This window comes from Salvelinus alpinus, chromosome 5, assembly GCF_045679555.1.
Source record: "Salvelinus alpinus chromosome 5, SLU_Salpinus.1, whole genome shotgun sequence".
In the NCBI taxonomy this organism is placed as follows: domain Eukaryota; kingdom Metazoa; phylum Chordata; class Actinopteri; order Salmoniformes; family Salmonidae; genus Salvelinus; species Salvelinus alpinus.
The window spans coordinates 5,138,598-5,160,673 of NC_092090.1; the positions used below are offsets into that span (position 1 = coordinate 5,138,598).

The window sequence follows — 22,076 nt, forward strand, 5'->3', positions numbered from 1 at the left end:
GAGGCAGCCAGTAAACCAGGCCTTATGTAATGTTCCCCATAGAGGCAGCCAACAGACAGTAAACCAGGCCTTATGTAATGTTCCCCATAGAGGCAGCCAACAGACAGTAAACCAGGCCTTATGTAATGTTCCCCATAGAGGCAGCCAACAGACAGTAAACCAGGCCTTATGTAATGTTCCCCATAGAGGCAGCCAACAGACAGTAAACCAGGCCTTATGTAATGGTCCCCATAGAGGCAGCCAACAGACGGTAAACCAGGCCTTATGTAATGGTCCCCATAGAGGCAGCCAGTAAACCAGGCCTTATGTAATGGTCCCCATAGAGGCAGCCAGTAAACCAGGCCTTATGTAATGGTCCCCATAGAGGCAGCCAACAGACAGTAAACCAGGCCTTATGTAATGGTCCCCATAGAGGCAGCCAACAGACAGTAAACCAGGCCTTATGTAATGTTCCCCCTAGAGGCAGCCAACAGACAGTAAACCAGGCCTTATGTAATGTTCCCATAGAGGCAGCCAACAGACAGTAAACCAGGCCTTATGTAATGTTCCCCATAGAGGCAGCCAACAGACAGTAAACCAGGCCTTATGTAATGTTCCCCATAGAGGCAGCCAACAGACAGTAAACCAGGCCTTATGTAATGTTCCCATAGAGGCAGCCAACAGACAGTAAACCAGGCCTTATGTAATGGTCCCCATAGAGGCAGCCAACAGACAGTAAACCAGGCCTTATGTAATGGTCCCCATAGAGGCAGCCAACAGACAGTAAACCAGGCCTTATGTAATGTTCCCATAGAGGCAGCCAACAGACAGTAAACCAGGCCTTATGTAATGGTCCCCATAGAGGCAGCCAACAGACAGTAAACCAGGCCTTATGTAATGGTCCCCATAGAGGCAGCCAACAGACAGTAAACCAGGCCTTATGTAATGTTCCCATAGAGGCAGCCAGTAAACCAGGCCTTATGTAATGTTCCCCATAGAGGCAGACAGTAAACCAGGCCTTATGTAATGTTCCCCATAGAGGCAGCCAACAGACAGTAAACCAGGCCTTATGTAATGGTCCCCATAGAGGCAGCCAACAGACAGTAAACCAGGCCTTATGTAATGGTCCCCATAGAGGCAGACAGTAAACCAGGCCTTATGTAATGGTCCCCATAGAGGCAGACAGTAAACCAGGCCTTATGTAATGGTCCCCATAGAGGCAGCCAACAGACAGTAAACCAGGCCTTATGTAATGTTCCCCATAGAGGCAGCCAACAGACAGTAAACCAGGCCTTATGTAATGGTCCCCATAGAGGCAGCCAACAGACAGTAAACCAGGCCTTATGTAATGTTCCCCATAGAGGCAGACAGTAAACCAGGCCTTATGTAATGGTCCCCATAGAGGCAGCCAACAGACAGTAAACCAGGCCTTATGTAATGTTCCCCATAGAGGCAGACAGTAAACCAGGCCTTATGTAATGGTCCCCATAGAGGCAGCCAGTAAACCAGGCCTTATGTAATGGTCCCCATAGAGGCAGCCAACAGACAGTAAACCAGGCCTTATGTAATGGTCCCCATAGAGGCAGCCAACAGACAGTAAACCAGGCCTTATGTAATGTTCCCCATAGAGGCAGCCAACAGACAGTAAACCAGGCCTTATGTAATGTTCCCATAGAGGCAGCCAACAGACAGTAAACCAGGCCTTATGTAATGTTCCCCATAGAGGCAGCCAACAGACAGTAAACCAGGCCTTATGTAATGTTCCCCATAGAGGCAGCCAACAGACAGTAAACCAGGCCTTATGTAATGTTCCCATAGAGGCAGCCAACAGACAGTAAACCAGGCCTTATGTAATGGTCCCCATAGAGGCAGCCAACAGACAGTAAACCAGGCCTTATGTAATGGTCCCCATAGAGGCAGCCAACAGACAGTAAACCAGGCCTTATGTAATGTTCCCATAGAGGCAGCCAACAGACAGTAAACCAGGCCTTATGTAATGGTCCCCATAGAGGCAGCCAACAGACAGTAAACCAGGCCTTATGTAATGGTCCCCATAGAGGCAGCCAACAGACAGTAAACCAGGCCTTATGTAATGTTCCCATAGAGGCAGCCAGTAAACCAGGCCTTATGTAATGTTCCCCATAGAGGCAGACAGTAAACCAGGCCTTATGTAATGTTCCCCATAGAGGCAGCCAACAGACAGTAAACCAGGCCTTATGTAATGGTCCCCATAGAGGCAGCCAACAGACAGTAAACCAGGCCTTATGTAATGGTCCCCATAGAGGCAGACAGTAAACCAGGCCTTATGTAATGGTCCCCATAGAGGCAGACAGTAAACCAGGCCTTATGTAATGGTCCCCATAGAGGCAGCCAACAGACAGTAAACCAGGCCTTATGTAATGTTCCCCATAGAGGCAGCCAACAGACAGTAAACCAGGCATTATGTAATGGTCCCCATAGAGGCAGCCAACAGACAGTAAACCAGGCCTTATGTAATGTTCCCCATAGAGGCAGACAGTAAACCAGGCCTTATGTAATGGTCCCCATAGAGGCAGCCAACAGACAGTAAACCAGGCCTTATGTAATGTTCCCCATAGAGGCAGACAGTAAACCAGGCCTTATGTAATGGTCCCCATAGAGGCAGACAGTAAACCAGGCCTTATGTAATGTTCCCCATAGAGGCAGACAGTAAACCAGGCCTTATGTAATGGTCCCCATAGAGGCAGACAGTAAACCAGGCCTTATGTAATGGTCCCCATAGAGGCAGACAGTAAACCAGGCCTTATGTAATGGTCCCCATAGAGGCAGACAGTAAACCAGGCCTTATGTAATGGTCCCCATAGAGGCAGACAGTAAACCAGGCCTTATGTAATGGTCCCCATAGAGGCAGCCAACAGACAGTAAACCAGGCCTTATGTAATGTTCCCCATAGAGGCAGACAGTAAACCAGGCCTTATGTAATGGTCCCCATAGAGGCAGACAGTAAACCAGGCCTTATGTAATGGTCCCCATAGAGGCAGCCAACAGACAGTAAACCAGGCCTTATGTAATGTTCCCCATAGAGGCAGACAGTAAACCAGGCCTTATGTAATGTTCCCCATAGAGGCAGACAGTAAACCAGGCCTTATGTAATGGTCCCCATAGAGGCAGACAGTAAACCAGGCCTTATGTAATGTTCCCCATAGAGGCAGACAGTAAACCAGGCCTTATGTAATGGTCCCCATAGAGGCAGACAGTAAACCAGGCCTTATGTAATGGTCCCCATAGAGGCAGACAGTAAACCAGGCCTTATGTAATGGTCCCCATAGAGGCAGCCAGTAAACCAGGCCTGATGTAATGGTCCCCATAGAGGCAGCCAGTAAACCAGGCCTTATGTAATGGTCCCCATAGAGGCAGCCAGTAAACCAGGCCTGATGTAATGGTCCCCATAGAGGCAGCCAGTAAACCAGGCCTGATGTAATGGTCCCCATAGAGGCAGCCAGTAAACCAGGCCTTATGTAATGGTCCCCATAGAGGCAGCCAGTAAACCAGGCCTGATGTAATGGTCCCCATAGAGGCAGCCAGTAAACCAGGCCTTATGTAATGGTCCCCATAGAGGCAGCCAGTAAACCAGGCCTGATGTAATGGTCCCCATAGAGGCAGCCAGTAAACCAGGCCTTATGTAATGGTCCCCATAGAGGCAGCCAGTAAACCAGGCCTGATGTAATGGTCCCCATAGAGGCAGCCAGTAAACCAGGCCTGATGTAATGGTCCCCATAGAGGCTGTACGTACTGTGTCTTTCATGTAGGTCTTCTCCAGAGCCGACCAGATGTCCTCATCACTGTAGTTGTTGAAAGGATCTAGATTATACCTGCAGCAGGGGAACAAGTCACATGACCCAGTCACATGACCCAGTCACATGACCCAGTCAGAGAGAGACACAGTAATACTGGCTGACAGAGTGGTGACAACTGGACCCAGTCAGATAGAGGACACAGTAATACTGTCTGACAGAGTGGTGTCAACTGGACCCAGTCAGATAGAGACACAGTAATACTGTCTGACAGAGTGGTGACAACTGGACCCAGTCAGATAGAGACACGGTAATACTGGCTGACAGAGTGGTGACAACTGGACCCAGTCAGATAGAGACACAGTAATACTGTCTGGCAGAGTGGTGACAACTGGACCCAGTCAGATAGAGGACACAGTAATACTGGCTGACAGAGTGGTGACAACTGGACCCAGTCAGATAGAGGACACAGTAATACTGTCTGACAGAGTGGTGACAACTGGACCCAGTCAGATAGAGACACAGTAATACTGTCTGACAGAGTGGTGACAACTGGACCCAGTCAGATAGAGACACAGTAATACTGTCTGACAGAGTGGTGACAACTGGACCCAGTCAGATAGAGGACACAGTAATACTGTCTGACAGAGTGGTGACAACTGGACCCAGTCAGATAGAGACACAGTAATACTGTCTGACAGAGTGGTGACAACTGGACCCAGTCAGATAGAGACACAGTAATACTGGCTGACAGAGTGGTGACAGTAATAGACAGTGATATTACCTGGTCTATGGCGTCTGTTTCTATAGTTGACTAGTGTACTGTGTAGACAGTGGTATTACCTGGTCTATGGAGTCTGTTTCTATAGGTGACTAGTGTACTGTGTAGACAGTGGTATTACCTGGTCTATGGAGTCTGTTTCTATAGGTGACTAGTTTACTGTGTAGACAGTGGTATTGCCTGGTCTATGGAGTCTGTTTCTATAGGTGACTAGAGTACTGTGTAGACAGTGGTATTACCTGGTCTATGGAGTCTGTTTCTATAGGTGACTAGTGTACTGTGTAGACAGTGGTATTACCTGGTCTATGGAGTCTGTTTCTATAGTTGACTAGTGTACTGTGTAGACAGTGGTATTACCTGGTCTATGGAGTCTGTTTCTATATGTGACTAGTGTACTGTGTAGACAGTAATAGACAGTGGTATTACCTGGTCTATGGAGTCTGTTTCTATAGGTGACTAGTGTACTGTGTAGACAGTGGTATTACCTGGTCTATGGAGTCTGTTTCTATAGGTGACTAGTGTACTGTGTAGACAGTAATAGACAGTGGTATTACCTGGTCTATGGAGTCTGTTTCTATATGTGACTAGTGTACTGTGTAGACAGTAATAGACAGTGGTATTACCTGGTCTATGGAGTCTGTTTCTATAGGTGACTAGTGTACTGTGTAGACAGTGGTATTACCTGATCTATGGAGTCTGTTTCTATAGGTGACTAGTGTACTGTGTAGACAGTAATAGACAGTGGTATTACCTGGTCTATGGAGTCTGTTTCTATAGGTGACTAGTGTACTGTGTAGACAGTGGTATTACCTGGTCTATGGAGTCTGTTTCTACAGGTGACTAGTGTACTGTGTAGACAGTAATAGACAGTGGTATTACCTGGTCTATGGAGTCTGTTTCTATAGGTGACTAGTGTACTGTGTAGACAGTAATAGACAGTGGTATTACCTGACAGTACCGATGAATAGGACGGGGTCCTGGGGGATGACTGATAGTTTACTGCGGAGGTCCTCCAGGCCTATAGCGCTGGTGTCCACCCCATCTATGAAGATCGTCCCTGTAGCTGGTTCCACCAGGCGGAAGAGGGCGACTCCTAAAGAAGACTTCCCTGTTGGGTGACATATAATATCCAGGTTATATACAACACGTCCAGGTTATATCCAGGTCACATCCAGGTTATATACAGCACATCCAGGTCACATCCAGGTCACATCCAGGTCATATACAACACATCCAGGATATATACAACACATCCAGGTTATATCCAGGTCACATCCAGGTTATATACAGCACATCCAGGTCACATCCAGGTCACATCCAGGTCACATCCAGGTTATATACAACACATCCAGGTTATATACAACACATCCAGGTTATATACAACACATCCAGGTTATATACAACACATCCAGGTTATATACAACACATCCAGGTCACATCCAGGTCATATCCAGGTTATATACAGCACATCCAGGTTAAATACAACACATCCAGGTTATATACAACACATCCAGGTCACATCCAGGTCATATCCAGGTCACATCCAGGTCACATCCAGGTTATATACAGGTTAAATACAACACATCCAGGTTATATACAACACATCCAGGTCATATCCAGGTCATATCCAGGTCACATCCAGGTCATATCCAGGTCACATCCAGGTCACATCCAGGTTATATACAGCACATCCAGGTTATATACAACACATCCAGGTTATATACAACACATCCAGGTTATATACAACACATCCAGGACACATCCAGGTTATATACAACACATCCAGGTCACATCCAGGTTATATACAACACATCCAGGTCATATACAGCACATCCAGGTTATATACAACACATCCAGGTTATATACAACACATCCAGGTTATATACAACACATCCAGGATATATTCAGCACATCCAGGATATATACAACACATCCAGGTCACATCCAGGTCACATCCAGGTTATATACAACACATCCAGGTTATATACAACACATCCAGGTTATATACAACACATCCAGGTTATATACAACACATCCAGGATATATACAGCACATCCAGGTTATATACAACACATCCAGGTTATATACAACACATCCAGGATATATACAGCACATCCAGGATATATACAACACATCCAGGTCACATCCAGGTCACATCCAGGTCACATCCAGGTTTTGTCTCAGTATTGACAGATTGCTCTAGATACACATCCAGGTCACATCCAGGTCACATCCAGATCAACCAATGACAACCAATCAGGCACTCCATCAATCAGGCCTTTATGGTAGAGTGGCTAGACGGAAGCCACTCTTCAGTAAAAGGCACCTGACAGCCTGCTTGGAGTTTGCCAAAAGGCACCTGAAGGACTCTCAGACCACGAGAAACCAAGATTCTCTGGTTTGATAAAACAAAGATTGAGCTCTTTGGCCTGACTGCCAAGTGTCACTTCTGGAGGAAACCTGGCACCATCCCCACGGTGAAGCATGGTGGTGGCAGCATCATGCTGTGGTGAGGTTTTTCAGCGGCAGGGACTGGAAGACTAGTCAGGATCGAGGGAAAGATGAACGGAGTGAAGTACAGAAAGATCCTTGATGAAAACCTGCTCCAGAGTACTCAGGACCTCAGACTGGGGTGAAGGTTCACCTTCCAACAGGACAATGACCCTAAGCACACAGCCAAGACAAAGCAGGAGTGGCTTCGGGACAAGTCTCTGAATGTCCTTGAGTGGCCCAGCCAGAGCCTGGACTTGAACCCCATCGAACATCTCTGGAGAGACCTGAAAATAGCTGTGCAGCGATGCTCCCCATCCAATCTGACAGAACTTGAGGGGATCTGCAGAGAAGAATGGGAGAAACTCCCCAAATACAGGTGTGGCAAGCTTGTAGTGTCATACCCAGGAAGACGCGAGGCTGTAATCGCTGCCAAAGGTTTCTTCAACAAAGTACTGAGTAACAGGTCTGAATTACTTATGTGATATTTCAGTGTTTTACTAGTAATACATTTGCAAAAATGTCTAAAAACCTGTTTTTGCTTTGTAATTATGGAGTATTGTGTGTAGATTGGTGAAGGAAAAAAACGATTTAATCCATTTTAGAATAAGGCTGTAACGTAACAAAATGTGGAAAAAGTCAAGGGGTCTGAATACTTTCCCAAATGCCACTGTATATAGCAATGATAATGTTAACTGTGGTGTTTCATGCTAACATTATGACAGTGAGTAGGTGGTCTAAACTGAGACCTTACCGGAGACCGTGAAATACGGTTAGCCACCAGTAGCACACATAGACAAATAGTACAGACAAGTTCAACTCTGACAATGAGTTGGACTGAGGCCTTACCGGAGCCCGTCCTCCCCACGATGCCCAGCTTCTCCCTGGGCTGGATGTTGAGCTGTAGTCCGTCGAGCACGATGGGCGTGTTCGCTCTGTACCTCATCGTGTAGTCCTTAAAGGAGATGGCCCCTTTATGAGGCCAACCTTCTGGGATGACGGCGTCTTTAACTCTCCTGGGAGCCTCAGACACACAACCCTGGACAGAAACATGATTATAACAGACAACATCCTGGACATGATTATAACAGACAACATCCTGGACATGATTATAACAGACAACATCCTGGACATGATTATAACAGACAACATCCTGGACATGATTATAACAGACAACATCCTGGACGCCTCAGACACACAACCCTGGACAGGAGAATAACAGTGTATTAAAAGGTAATGAAAGACGGTAAAGACATGATTAGTGTATTTGTAGTTAAACGTATTGATGTTCTCACCTCGATGTACTCCTGTAGTCTCTCCACTGACAGGAACTTGGCCTCCAGCTCTGTAGACAGTCTCACCACGTACTGGAGCATACCTGTCAACTGGACAACAACACAACACACAGTCAACAAACTCCATCTCAACTGGTAATCTGACATCTCTTCCCTGTAGGTTTATCTTTAGAACACTAGAGGGCAGCATTGAGTCATATCGATCATTAGTAGTACTCAAACTGTGTAGCTCTACCTGTACCTCACTGGCAGGGACATAGTCAATACTGGTAGTGCAATAAATGAACCCAACATGGAAAGGAAGCAACATGAAACAACAGAGATACACCCTACAGTTCATTAACCACATACACTCTACCTGTATGGAGTATTAGACTCTACCTGTACGGTGTATTAGACTCTACATTAGACTCTACCTGTATGGTGTATTAGACTCTACATTAGACTCTACCTGTATGGAGTATTAGACTCTACATTAGACTCTACCTGTATGGTGTATTAGACTCTATTAGACTCTACCTGTATGGTGTATTAGACTCTACCTGTATGGTGTATTAGACTCTACCTGTATGACTCTGTATTAGACTCTACCTGTATGGTGTATTAGACTCTACATTAGACTCTACCTGTATGGTGTATTAGACTCTACCTGTATGGTGTATGACAGCGCCAGGCCCTTCATAGCAGGGCTGATGGTATCAGGAGAACTGAGCACCACGAACAGAGCCACCATCAGAGTGACTGAGGCAGACAGGAAGTCCAGCCAGAAGGACAGCCAGCGTGTCCCACAGTTAAACAACAGGAAGTGGTTGGAGTTGTTGTCACTCATCACCTTAAATCTGGAGAACAATGCACAACAGTGTTGACTGTCATTTATCCTTTTCATTTATTTTAGTTATTTCCCCCAGGTAGAGGAAACCATGGTCAGACCAAGTTATTACCCCAGGTAGAGGAAACCATGGTCAGACCAAGTTATTTCCCCCAGTAGAGGAAACCATGGTCAGACCAAGTTAGTTCCCCAGGTAGAGGAAACCATGGTCAGACCAAGTTATTTCCCCCAGTAGAGGAAACCATGGTCAGACCAAGTTATTACCCCAGGTAGAGGAAACCATGGTCAGACCAAGTTATTTCCCCCAGTAGAGGAAACCATGGTCAGACCAAGTTATTTCCCCCAGGTAGAGGAAACCATGGTCAGACCAAGTTATTACCCCAGGTAGAGGAAACCATGGTCACACCAAGTTATTACCCCCAGGTAGATGAAACCATGGTCAGACCAAGTTATTACCCCAGGTAGAGGAAACCATGGTCAGACCAAGTTATTACCCCCAGGTAGATGAAACCATGGTCAGACCAAGTTATTTCCCCCAGGTAGAGGAAACCATGGTCAGACCAAGTTATTACCCCAGGTAGAGGAAACCATGGTCAGACCAAGTTATTACCCCAGGTAGAGGAAACCATGGTCAGACCAAGTTATTACCCCCAGGTAGATGAAACCATGGTCAGACCAAGTTATTTCCCCCAGGTAGAGGAAACCATGGTCAGACCAAGTTATTACCCCAGGTAGAGGAAACCATGGTCACACCAAGTTATTACCCCCAGGTAGATGAAACCATGTTCAGACCAAGTTATTTCCCCAGGTAGATGAAACCATGGTCACACCAAGTTATTTCCCCCAGGTAGAGGAAACCATGGTCAGACCAAGTTATTTCCCCCAGGTAGAGGAAACCATGGTCAGACCAAGTTATTACCCCCAGGTAGATGAAACCATGGTCAGACCAAGTTATTTCCCCCAGGTAGAGGAAACCATGGTCAGACCAAGTTATTACCCCAGGTAGAGGAAACCATGGTCACACCAAGTTATTACCCCAGGTAGAGGAAACCATGGTCAGACCAAGTTATTTCCCCCAGGTAGATGAAACCATGTTCAGACCAAGTTATTTCCCCCAGGTAGAGGAAACCATGGTCAGACCAAGTTATTACCCCAGGTAGAGGAAACCATGGTCAGACCAAGTTATTTCCCCCAGGTAGAGGAAACCATGGTCAGACCAAGTTATTACCCCCAGGTAGATGAAACCATGGTCAGACCAAGTTATTTCCCCCAGGTAGAGGAAACCATGGTCAGACCAAGTTATTACCCCCAGGTAGATGAAACCATGTTCAGACCAAGTTATTTCCCCCAGGTAGATGAAACCATGGTCAGACCAAGTTATTTCCCCAGGTAGAGGAAACCATGGTCAGACCAAGTTATTTCCCCAGGTAGATGAAACCATGGTCAGACCAAGTTATTTCCCCAGGTAGAGGAAACCATGGTCAGACCAAGTTATTTCCCCCAGGTAGAGGAAACCATGGTCAGACCAAGTTATTACCCCAGTAGATGAAACCATGGTCAGACCAAGTTATTTCCCCCAGGTAGAGGAAACCATGGTCAGACCAAGTTATTACCCCAGGTAGAGGAAACCATGGTCACACCAAGTTATTACCCCAGGTAGAGGAAACCATGGTCAGACCAAGTTATTACCCCCAGGTAGATGAAACCATGTTCAGACCAAGTTATTTCCCCAGGTAGAGGAAACCATGGTCAGACCAAGTTATTTCCCCCAGGTAGAGGAAACCATGGTCAGACCAAGTTATTACCCCAGTAGATGAAACCATGGTCAGACCAAGTTATTTCCCCCAGGTAGAGGAAACCATGGTCAGACCAAGTTATTACCCCAGTAGATGAAACCATGGTCACACCAAGTTATTTCCCCAGGTAGATGAAACCATGTTCAGACCAAGTTATTTCCCCAGGTAGAGGAAACCATGGTCAGACCAAGTTATTTCCCCAGGTAGAGGAAACCATGGTCAGACCAAGTTATTTCCCCAAGGTAGAGGAAACCATGGTCAGACCAAGTTATTTCCCCCAGGTAGAGGAAACCATGGTCAGACCAAGTTATTTCCCCAGGTAGAGGAAACCATGGTCAGACCAAGTTATTTCCCCAGGTAGAGGAAACCATGGTCAGACCAAGTTATTTCCCCAAGGTAGAGGAAACCATGGTCAGACCAAGTTATTTCCCCCAGGTAGAGGAAACCATGGTCAGACCAAGTTATTTCCCCAGGTAGAGGAAACCATGGTCAGACCAAGTTATTTCCCCAGGTAGAGGAAACCATGGTCAGACCAAGTTATTTCCCCAGGTAGAGGAAACCATGGTCAGACCAAGTTATTTCCCCAAGGTAGAGGAAACCATGGTCAGACCAAGTTATTTCCCCCAGGTAGAGGAAACCATGGTCAGACCAAGTTATTTCCCCAGGTAGATGAAACCATGGTCAGACCAAGTTATTTCCCCAGGTAGAGGAAAATATATGTATGTTTTTAACTAGAATCTGTCTGCATTGTTGGAATGGTAACATTCCAACAAGGCCCTGAGGCCCTGGATGGTGGAGGTGGTTAGGGTCAGGGTTAGGGTCAGGGTTAGGGTCAGGGTTAGGGTCAGGGTCAGGGTTAGGGCCAGGGTTAGGGTCAGGGTTAGGGTCAGGGTCAGGGTTAGGGCCAGGGTCAGGGTCAGGGTTAGTTAGGGTCAGGGTTAGGGTCAGGGTTAGGGTCAGGGTTAGGGTCAGGGTCAGGGTTAGGGTCTTACTCCTGGATGTACTGCTCTCTCTTGTTGTAGGCGTGGATGGTAGTGAGGCCCTGGATGGTGGAGGTGGTCAGGGAGATCCAGGGGGAACGACTCACGTTCTCCATCCTCTTCATCTCTCTGATGCTCCTCTGGAATATACTGTGGAGACAACACACAGGACTCAGAACACATAGGACTCAGAGCACACAGGACTCAGAACACAACACACAGGACTCAGAACACACAGGACTCACAACACACAGGACTCAGAACACATAGGACTCAGAACACACAGGACTCAGAACACACAGGACTCACAACACACAGGACTCACAACACACAGGACTCACAACACACAGGACTCACAACACACAGGACTCACAACACACAGGACTCAGAACACACAGGACTCACAACACACAGGACTCACAACACACAGGACTCACAACACACAGGACTCACAATACACAGGACTCACAACACACAGGACTCACAACACACAGGACTCACAACACACAGGACTCACAACACACAGTACTCAGAGCACACATGACTCAGAGCACACAGGACTCAGAGCACACAGGACTCAGAACACACAGGACTCAGAACACACAGGACTCAGAACACACAGGACTCAGAGCACACAGGACTCAGAGCACACAGGACTCAGAGCACACAGGACTCAGAGCACACAGGACTCAGAGCACACAGGACTCAGAGCACACAGGACTCAGAGCACACAGGACTCAGAGCACACAGGACTCAGAGCACACAGGACTCAGAGCACACAGGACTCAGAACACACAGGACTCAGAACACACAGGACTCAGAGCACAACACACAGGACTCAGAACACAACACACAGCACTCAGAACACAACACACAGCACTCAGAAAACACAGGACTCAGAACACACAGGACTCAGAACACACAGGACTCAGAACACACAGGACTCAGAACACACAGGACTCAGAACACACAGGACTCAGAACACACAGGACTCAGAACACACAGGACTCAGAACACACAGGACTCAGAACACACAGGACTCAGAACACACAGGACTCAGAACACAACACACAGGACTCAGAACACACAGGACTCAGAACACACAGGACTCAGAACACACAGGACTCAGAACACACAGGACTCAGAACACACAGGACTCAGAACACACAGGACTCAGAACACACAGGACTCAGAACACAACACACAGGACTCAGAACACAACACACAGGACTCAGAACACACAGGACTCAGAACACACAGGACTCAGAACACACAGGACTCAGAACACACAGGACTCAGAACACACAGGACTCAGAGCACACAGGACTCAGAGCACACAGGACTCAGAGCACACAGGACTCAGAACACACAGGACTCAGAACACACAGGACTCAGAACACACAGGACTCAGAACACACAGGACTCAGAACACACAACACACTTTGGTAAATTACCAAACTGACTGCATGTCACCCTGGCTAAATGACCAAACTGACTGTATGTCACCCTGGGTAAATGACCAAACTGACTGTATGTCACCCTGGGTAAATGACCAAACTGACTGTATGTCATCCTGGGTAAATGACCAAACTGACTGCATGTCACCCTGGGTAAATGACCAAACTGACTGTATGTCACCCTGGGTAAATGACCAAACTGACTGCATGTCACCCTGGGTAAATGACCAAACTGACTGTATGTCACCCTGGGTAAATGACCAAACTGACTGCATGTCACCCTGGGTAAATGACCAAACTGACTGTATGTCACCCTGGGTAAATGACCAAACTGACTGCATGTCACCGTAGGTAAATGACCGATCTGTAAAGATGCCGGGTTGACTCACTAGAGTATGAGTGTGAAGATGGCTCCCAGCAGCGTGATGGCGATGAGTAACGGAGGGAACACGGCCGAGATGGTGACAATGGTGTAGGTGACCATCAGGCAGAACTGCAGGAAGTTCTCCATGTTGAAGGGCAGCATGGTATCCACCTCATCCTGGTCCTTGGAGAAACGGTTCACCATACGTCCCGTTGGGGTGGTGTCAAAGAAACTCATGGGGCTGTTCAGGATCTACGACACAGACAGGACCCAGGGGATCGGGTTAGGGTGATGAGAGGACTGATGGAACACAGACAGGACCCAGGGGATAGGGTTAGGGTGATGAGAGGACTGATGGAACACAGACAGGACCCGGGGGATAGGGTTAGGGTGATGAGAGGACTGATGGAACACAGACAGGACCCAGGGGATCGGGTTAGGGTGATGAGAGGACTGATGGAACACAGACAGGACCCAGGGGATAGGGTTAGGGGGATGAGAGGACTGATGGAACACAGACAGGACCCGGGGGATAGGGTTAGGGTGATGAGAGGACTGATGGAACACAAACAGGACCCAGGGGATAGGGTTAGGGTGATGAGAGGACTGATGGAACACAGACAGGACCCAGGGGATAGGGTTAGGGTGATGAGAGGACTGATGGAACACAGACAGGACCCAGGGGATAGGGTTAGGGTGATGAGAGGACTGATGGAACACAGACAGGACCCAGGGGATAGGGTTAGGGTGATGAGAGGACTGATGGAACACAGACAGGACCCGGGGGATAGGGTTAGGGTGATGAGAGGACTGATGGAACACAGACAGGACCCAGGGGATAGGGTTAGGGTGATGAGAGGACTGATGGAACACAGACAGGACCCAGGGGATAGGGTTAGGTTGATACACGACCATACACGACCGTTCAAAAGTTTGGGATCACTTTAAAAAATGTCCTTGTTTTTGAAAGAAAAGCAAAAAAAATTGTCCATTTGAAATAATATATAATTGATCAGAAATACAGTGTAGACATTGTTAACTTCTTGGAACTATAGGGGGTGCTGTTCCGCATTAGCATATTTGGGTCTCCAAATTAAACTGCCTCGTGCTAAATTCTTGATCGTACAATATGCATATTATTGTTATTATTGGATAGAAAACACTTTCTAGTTTCTATAAGCGTTGGAATTTTGTCTCTGAGTGGTACAGAACAATATCTACAGCACTTTTCATGACAGGGGTCAGATTTCAGAAATTTTTACCCCTGATCTGGAGTCTGTTTTTAAGGCGACAGTGAATGCTATGAAGAAACCGACACTGCCTACGTCTTCCTCTGGGTGTCTGTACGTCATCACGTTTTGAATGGAATCGATTGCACAATCACAGCCATTATAAAAGAACAAAACGTATAGGTACCTCCCTTTCTCGTCGCGCGCCTGAAGCGTGAAGGACATCGGACTTGCCTCATTCCAAATCGTTGTCTAACCAGCAATATTTCTCCGGTCATGTTTTCAGTCGTTATAGTTGTTAAAAACATCATAATGTAGTTAATTTGAACCGTTTTATAGCAATTTATATCCGTTTAGTGCGATTTTGAGGAATTTCTTTGTTGTGCACTCTGAAACTTTGGACACGTTTTGTGGTCCCGTTCGATCGTTAGTGGATATTTCGAAGGACAGAGGACATCTATCGACCAAAAGAAGATTACAACATAGAAAGGATACATTGCCCAAGAATCTGATGGAAGAACAGCTCAAAGTAAGCAATATTTAATATGATAAATCGTTGTTCTGTCGAAATATTTTAAACGCATATTTCGCCATTTTGTTTGTTATCGCGTCACTTGGCGAACCCTGTATTGAAAAGTAAGGATAATTTTAAAAATGTAAGTCAGCGGTTGCATTAAGAACTAATTTGTCTTTCGATTCCTGTCAACCCTGTATTTTTTAGTCAAGTATATGATTAGCTTTCAATTAAACTAGATCACTCTGATAGATGACGTCAGACATATTGAGGCTTGATTTCCTAGTATTTTTATTGTGTAACCACGGTTTTGTATGGCTAAATATGCACCTTTTCGAACAAACTGTATATGTATGTTGTAAAATGATGTTACAGGAGTGTCATCGGAAGAATTCTGAGAAGGTTAGTGAAAAAATTAATATATTTTGGCGGTGATTACGTTATAGCGCTCTTTGGCTGGAATCGATGCTCTGGTAACGTTTTCACATGTGGTATGCTAACTTATCGATTTATTGTGTTTTCGCTGAAAAACGCTTAGAAAATCTGAAATATTGTCTGGAATCACAAGATCTGGGTCTTTCCATTGCTATGCTTTGTCTATTCTTATGAAATGTTTTATGATGAGTAAATTGGTCATACACGTTGCTCTCTATAGTAATTCTAGTCGTCTTGTGATGGTAGGTGCAATTGTAAACTGTGATTTCTACCTGAAATATGCACTTTTTTCTAACAAAACCTATCCTATACCATAAATATGTTATCAGACTGTCATCTGATGAGGTTTTTTATAGGTTATTAGCTATCAATATCTTAGTTTAGCCGAATTGGTGATAGCTACTGGTGGAGAGAAAAAATGGTGGACAAAGAAATTGTGTATTTTGCTAACGTGTTTAGCTAATAGATTTACATATTTTGTCTTCCCTGTAAAACATTTAAAAAATCTGAAATGGTGGCTTTATTCACAAGATCTGTATCTTTCATCTGGTGTCTTGGACTTGTGATTTAATGATATTTAGATGCTACTATCTACTTGTGAAGCTATGCTAGCTATGCTAATCAGTGTGTGGGGGGATGGGGGGGGATCCCGGACCCGGGGTAGAGGCTCGTGAAAGGTTAATGTTGTAAATGACTATTGTAGCTGGAAACGGCTGTTTTTTAATGGAATATCTACATAGGCGTACAGAGGCCTCTTATCAGCAACCATCACTCCTGTGTTCCAATGGCACGTTGTGTTAGCTAATCCAAGTTTATCATTTAAAAAAGACTAATTGATCATTAGAAAACTATTTTGCAATTATCTTAGCACAGCTGAAAACAGTTGTTCTGATTAAAGAAGCAATAAAACTGGCCTTCTTTAGACTAGTTGAGTATCTGGAGCATCAGCATTTGTGGGTTCGATTACAGGCTCAAAACGGCCAATGGCGTTTCTTTCAAAAACAAAAGGAAATTTCTAAGTGACCCCAAACTTTTGAATGGTAGTGTATATCTTCAGAGACCTATCCACTGCTAAAATGTAAAGTCACATGGGTTTCCCAGGGTCTGAACCCCAGACAGTCCAGGGTGATCAAGGTTCTTTATATCCCAAAGTAAAAGCTATGAACACAAACCCAGCTATTTGTTGTGGAACAAGACAAGGATGTCCCCTCTCCCCTCTCCTCTTCCAAGATTCAACGCTATGGAATTCTTCATCAATAACTTTTGGTTCTCATCCCGCGTTGTACCTCTCCCCTGTCCGTTTCAATACGATTGACAACAGTGTGGTAGTGTGATTGATAACAGTGGTGTTGTGGTGGTAGTGTGATTGATAACAGTGGTGTTGTGGTGATAGTATGATTGATAACAGTGGTGTTATGGTGGTAGTGTGATTGATAACAGTGGTGTTGTGGTGGTAGTGTGATTGATAACAGTGGTGTTGTGGTGGTAGTGTGATTGATAACAGTGGTGTTGTGGTGGTAGTTACGTTTCTGAACATGGTGTCGTGTAGCTTGGAGGACGCGCGCAGCGTAACTTTGGTGAAAGAGTAGCCCTTGAGGAAGCTGAAGACCAGCATGGCCACCACCACCAGGCCGTAAATCATCTGGTAGAAGCTCAGGTCAGGGTTCAGGGAGATGTTTCCTGCGGTGGAATTCGACACGTTCGCCGTCTGAAATCACACGTTAAAGAGCCCGTTAGTTAATATATGGCTTTGTTACCGTGTAAGGTACTAAGAATGTTTTAACTAGTCTATAAAAAACAGAGGCAGCATGTTATGGTACATTTAGTTTTTACTTGTGCTAGCCACAGATGTCATCTAATCTGCTACAATAGGAACGACAAACTGTTCATGCAATTGACCCTTTTCTAAGCTCCAGAATTTTTGTGGAAAACCAATCGCAGCGCTCCAATGGATAGCAACTGTCGTCGAGTCCGACATCTCGGACAAGATCACGTTTCAAACGCATGAAAACCAGTAAGGGAAATGGCAGAAAACTGAGTTTTTCTTCAAAACATAAATAGTTGAAAATGGCTAAATAATTTAACAGGCGCTACTGTGATTCCTGAAGAGCCTGTTGATATTAGTATTTATCGAATCCGAAATTATACTTTGGTTACATTGTTTGCTAGCTCCGCTGGTTAGCTAGCTCTCAGTCTCATTGACCACTAAAACTTTGCTAACACTAGCTAGCCACTCCATATAACATGTTTTCGCTAAATGTATGTTAGCTAGCTAAGCCATGTTATGAATACAACTCACCTCTGCTATCATCATGATGCAATTTGATAGCAATAGTTAGCTTCCAAAAGTGGTTATATGACTGCTTGCTGACAGTGAATTCAGAGCCGTTCAGTGGCCACATAAACAAACATCATCTTACCAGGTTCCCCGTGAATAAATTGTAATACCAGTCCATCAACACATACCCACGTGTCTTCTGATTAACACGGGTTGGTCTGTGTTTCATTTCATTGGGTAAAAAAAACATCATCATTGTAAGGTTTCGCCAGTGGTTTGAGTGATGAATTGGTCTTCCAAAGAAAATGTTGTCAGAGGTTGCAACAGTAACCAAAGGGGGTAGGGGCAGGGGTCAGGGGTCAATTGACAAACATTTGAAAACAGAAGGGAAAGTAACTACAGTAGACTTACCCCTGATCCCTGCTCCAGCCAGTAGCCGAGCCACCAGTTGCTGAAGGCAGTGGACCCCACCAAGCAGATGAAGATGATGATGATGAGAGACAGCAGTATGTACCCTGGAGACCAGAGGGGAGACCAGAGGAGAGACCAGAGGAGAGACCAGAGGGGAGACCAGAGGGGAGACCAGAGGAGAGACCAGAGGAGAGACCAGAGGAGAGACCAGAGGTGAGACCAGAGGAGAGACCAGAGGGGAGACCAGAGGGGAGACCAGAGGGAAGAGGAGAGACCAGAGGAGAGACCAGAGACGAGAGGAGAGACCAGAGAGAAAAGATGAGACCAGAGACCAGACGAGAGACCAGAGGAGAGACCAGAGGGAAGAGGAGAGACCAGAGGAGAGACCAGAGGAGAGAAGAGACACCAGAGGGGAGACCAGAGGAGAGACCAGAGGGAAGAGGAGAGACCAGAGGAGAGACCAGAGACGAGAGGAGAGACCAGAGAGAAAAGATGAGACCAGAGACCAGACGAGAGACCAGAGGAGAGACCAGAGGGAAGAGGAGAGACCAGAGGAGAGACCAGAGGAGAGAAGAGACACCAGAGGGGAGACCAGAGGAGAGACCAGAGGAGAGACCAGAGGAGAGACCAGAGGAGAGACCAGAGGAGACCAGAGACACCAGAGGGGAGACCAGAGGAGAGACCAGAGGAGAGACCAGAGGAGAGACCAGAGGAGAGACCAGAGGGGAGACCAGAGGGGAGACCAGAGGAGAAACGAGGGTAGAGGAAAGGAGAGACCAGAGGGGAGACCAGAGGAGAGACCAGAGGAGAGACCAGAGGAGAGACCAGAGGGGAGACCAGAGGAGAGACCAGAGGAGAGACCAGAGGAGAGAGAAAAGGGGAGAGGAGAGACCAGAGGAGAGACCAGAGGAGAAACGAGGGTAGAGGAAAGGAGAGACCAGAGGGGAGACCAGAGGAGAGACCAGAGGAGAGACCAGAGGGGAGACCAGAGGAGAGACCAGAGGAGAGACCAGAGGAGAGACCAGAGGAGAGAGAAAAGGGGAGAGGAGAGACCAAAGGAGAGACCAAAGGAGAGACCAAAGGGGAGACCAGAGGAGAGAGGAGACACCATAAGATACAGGATTCAGCATGACTCAACATAACCCACACTATACTGCTACAATATTGGTTAATGATTTGCTTAGATCTGAGTATCCCTGCTCCACTAGGTGTGAGGAGTAAGGCTGAGGTGGATGAGGTGTGCCCTAACCTCCTGCAGCTTTACAGTACTGGCGGTAGGTCAGGGTTAACTCGGGGTTCAGAGTGTGGTGTGTGTAAGGTGTGTCCTAACCTCCTGCAGCTTTACAGTACTGGTGGTAGGTCCTCCAGGTAACAGAACCCTCCTGAGAACCCTCCTGAGTCACCAGCTGGTCCTTGGACACTACCAGACAACAAGAACAAATATCAACAGACAACATCAACAACAACAACCATAATAAACAACAACCATAATAAACAACAACAACAACCATAATAAACAACAACAACAACCATAATAAACAACAACCATAATAAACAACAACCATAATAAACAACAGCAACCATAATAAACAGCAACCATAATAAACAACAACCATAATAAACAACAGCAACCATAATAAACAACAGCAACAGCAACAACAAACATAATAAACAACAACAATAACCAACAACAACAAATATCAACAGACATCAACAACAACAGCAACAACAACAAACATAATAAACAACAACAACATAATAAACAACAACAAACATAATAAACAACAACAAACATCATGTTGATGGAATGAATTGATTTAATCATTTAAAATGTCACACAGTGTACAGCCATAATAATACTTTGGAGGATTGGAATGTGAAGGAATCGAGGACCCTGGCTAAAATTACCGTTGACGTCATGTGATACCGATTGACTTCCTCCCGACTCGTCTGGTTTCTCATCAGACATGTCAAAAGCTGTCGGGAGAAAAAGACGTGACGTAAATCCCAGTAAATGACACACAACAGACCTTTTAACGCAGAGATACACATATAAGAATGTAATGTATGAAACAAGACACTAGAACAAAAACCTATTGTTTCCAATAGTATTACATGCAGGATGTGAGAGCAGACCGTGTCTATGTTAAGATATGTATGGATCTATATCAAATCAAACCTGGGTTTTCTAGTCCTTTTCCCTTGTGATCAACCAGGTTCTTCTCCTTCCTGTCCACGGGGTCTGGTTGTGTCGGTTCCTCCTCAGTTCGTTCCTAACATACAGGATTAAGTCAGACATTAATAATGTGGGAGGAATATATTTGTTGACGTCTCTCGGGAGTCTTGACAATAGAGTATACGATTGTGTATTTGATGTTTCGTGTGGGAAAACCAAGGAAGAGAAGTGGAAGCATGAGCAACAGCTAATGGGGATCCTAATAAACTAGACTACAACATGATATCTAGACTGGGCATAGTCTCCTCCAGGTGGACTGATCCTAATAAACTAGACTAAAACATGATATCTAGACTGGACATAGTCTCCTCCAGGTGGACTGATCCTAATAAACTAGACTAAAACATGATACATGATATCTAGACTGGACATAGTCTCCTCCAGGTGGACTGATCCTAATAAACTAGACTAAAACATGATATCTAGACTGGGCATAGTCTCCTCCAGGTGGACTGATCCTAATAAACTAGACTAAAACATGATACATGATATCTAGACTGGACATAGTCTCCTCCAGGTGGACTGATCCTAATAAACTAGACTAAAACATGATATCTAGACTGGGCATAGTCTCCTCCAGGTGGACTGATCCTAATAAACTAGACTAAAACATGATACATGATATCTAGACTGGACATAGTCTCCTCCAGGTGGACTGATCCTAATAAACTAGACTAAAACATGATATCTAGACTGGACATAGTCTCCTCCAGGTGGACTGATCCTAATAAACTAGACTAAAACATGATATCTAGACTGGGCATAGTCTCCTCCAGGTGGACTGATCCTAATAAACTAGACTAAAACATGATACATGATATCTAGACTGGACATAGTCTCCTCCAGGTGGACTGATCCTAATAAACTAGACTAAAACATGATATCTAGACTGGACATAGTCTCCTCCAGGTGGACTGATCCTAATAAACTAGACTAAAACATGATATCTAGACTGGACATAGTCTCCTCCAGGTGGACTAATCCTAATAAACTAGACTAAAACATGATACATGATATCTAGACTGGACATAGTCTCCTCCAGATGGACTGATCCTAATAAACTAGACTAAAACATGATACATGATATCTAGACTGGACATAGTCTCCTCCAGGTGGACTGATCCTAATAAACTAGACTAAAACATGATACATGATATCTAGACTGGACATAGTCTCCTCCAGGTGGACTGATCCTAATAAACTAGACTAAAACATGATACATGATATCT

General features: G+C 45.6%; 1 protein-coding gene across 1 annotated transcript in view; it reads right to left on the bottom strand.

Annotated features, from left to right (window-relative positions):
- Nucleotides 1-22,076, bottom strand: part of abcc12 (ATP-binding cassette, sub-family C (CFTR/MRP), member 12) — a 101,346-nt gene that overhangs the window by 6,700 nt on the left and 72,570 nt on the right. The window contains exons 17-28 of the mRNA XM_071400410.1: nucleotides 20,791-20,884; nucleotides 20,520-20,588; nucleotides 19,942-20,031; nucleotides 18,612-18,715; nucleotides 17,448-17,630; nucleotides 13,770-13,996; nucleotides 11,936-12,073; nucleotides 8,968-9,157; nucleotides 8,319-8,408; nucleotides 7,873-8,062; nucleotides 5,482-5,641; nucleotides 3,752-3,830 (exon numbers count right to left, since the gene is read on the bottom strand). Of these exons, the coding sequence (XP_071256511.1) occupies nucleotides 3,752-3,830; nucleotides 5,482-5,641; nucleotides 7,873-8,062; nucleotides 8,319-8,408; nucleotides 8,968-9,157; nucleotides 11,936-12,073; nucleotides 13,770-13,996; nucleotides 17,448-17,630; nucleotides 18,612-18,715; nucleotides 19,942-20,031; nucleotides 20,520-20,588; nucleotides 20,791-20,884 (1,614 nt within the window). The remainder of the gene's footprint in view (nucleotides 1-3,751; nucleotides 3,831-5,481; nucleotides 5,642-7,872; nucleotides 8,063-8,318; nucleotides 8,409-8,967; nucleotides 9,158-11,935; nucleotides 12,074-13,769; nucleotides 13,997-17,447; nucleotides 17,631-18,611; nucleotides 18,716-19,941; nucleotides 20,032-20,519; nucleotides 20,589-20,790; nucleotides 20,885-22,076) is intronic.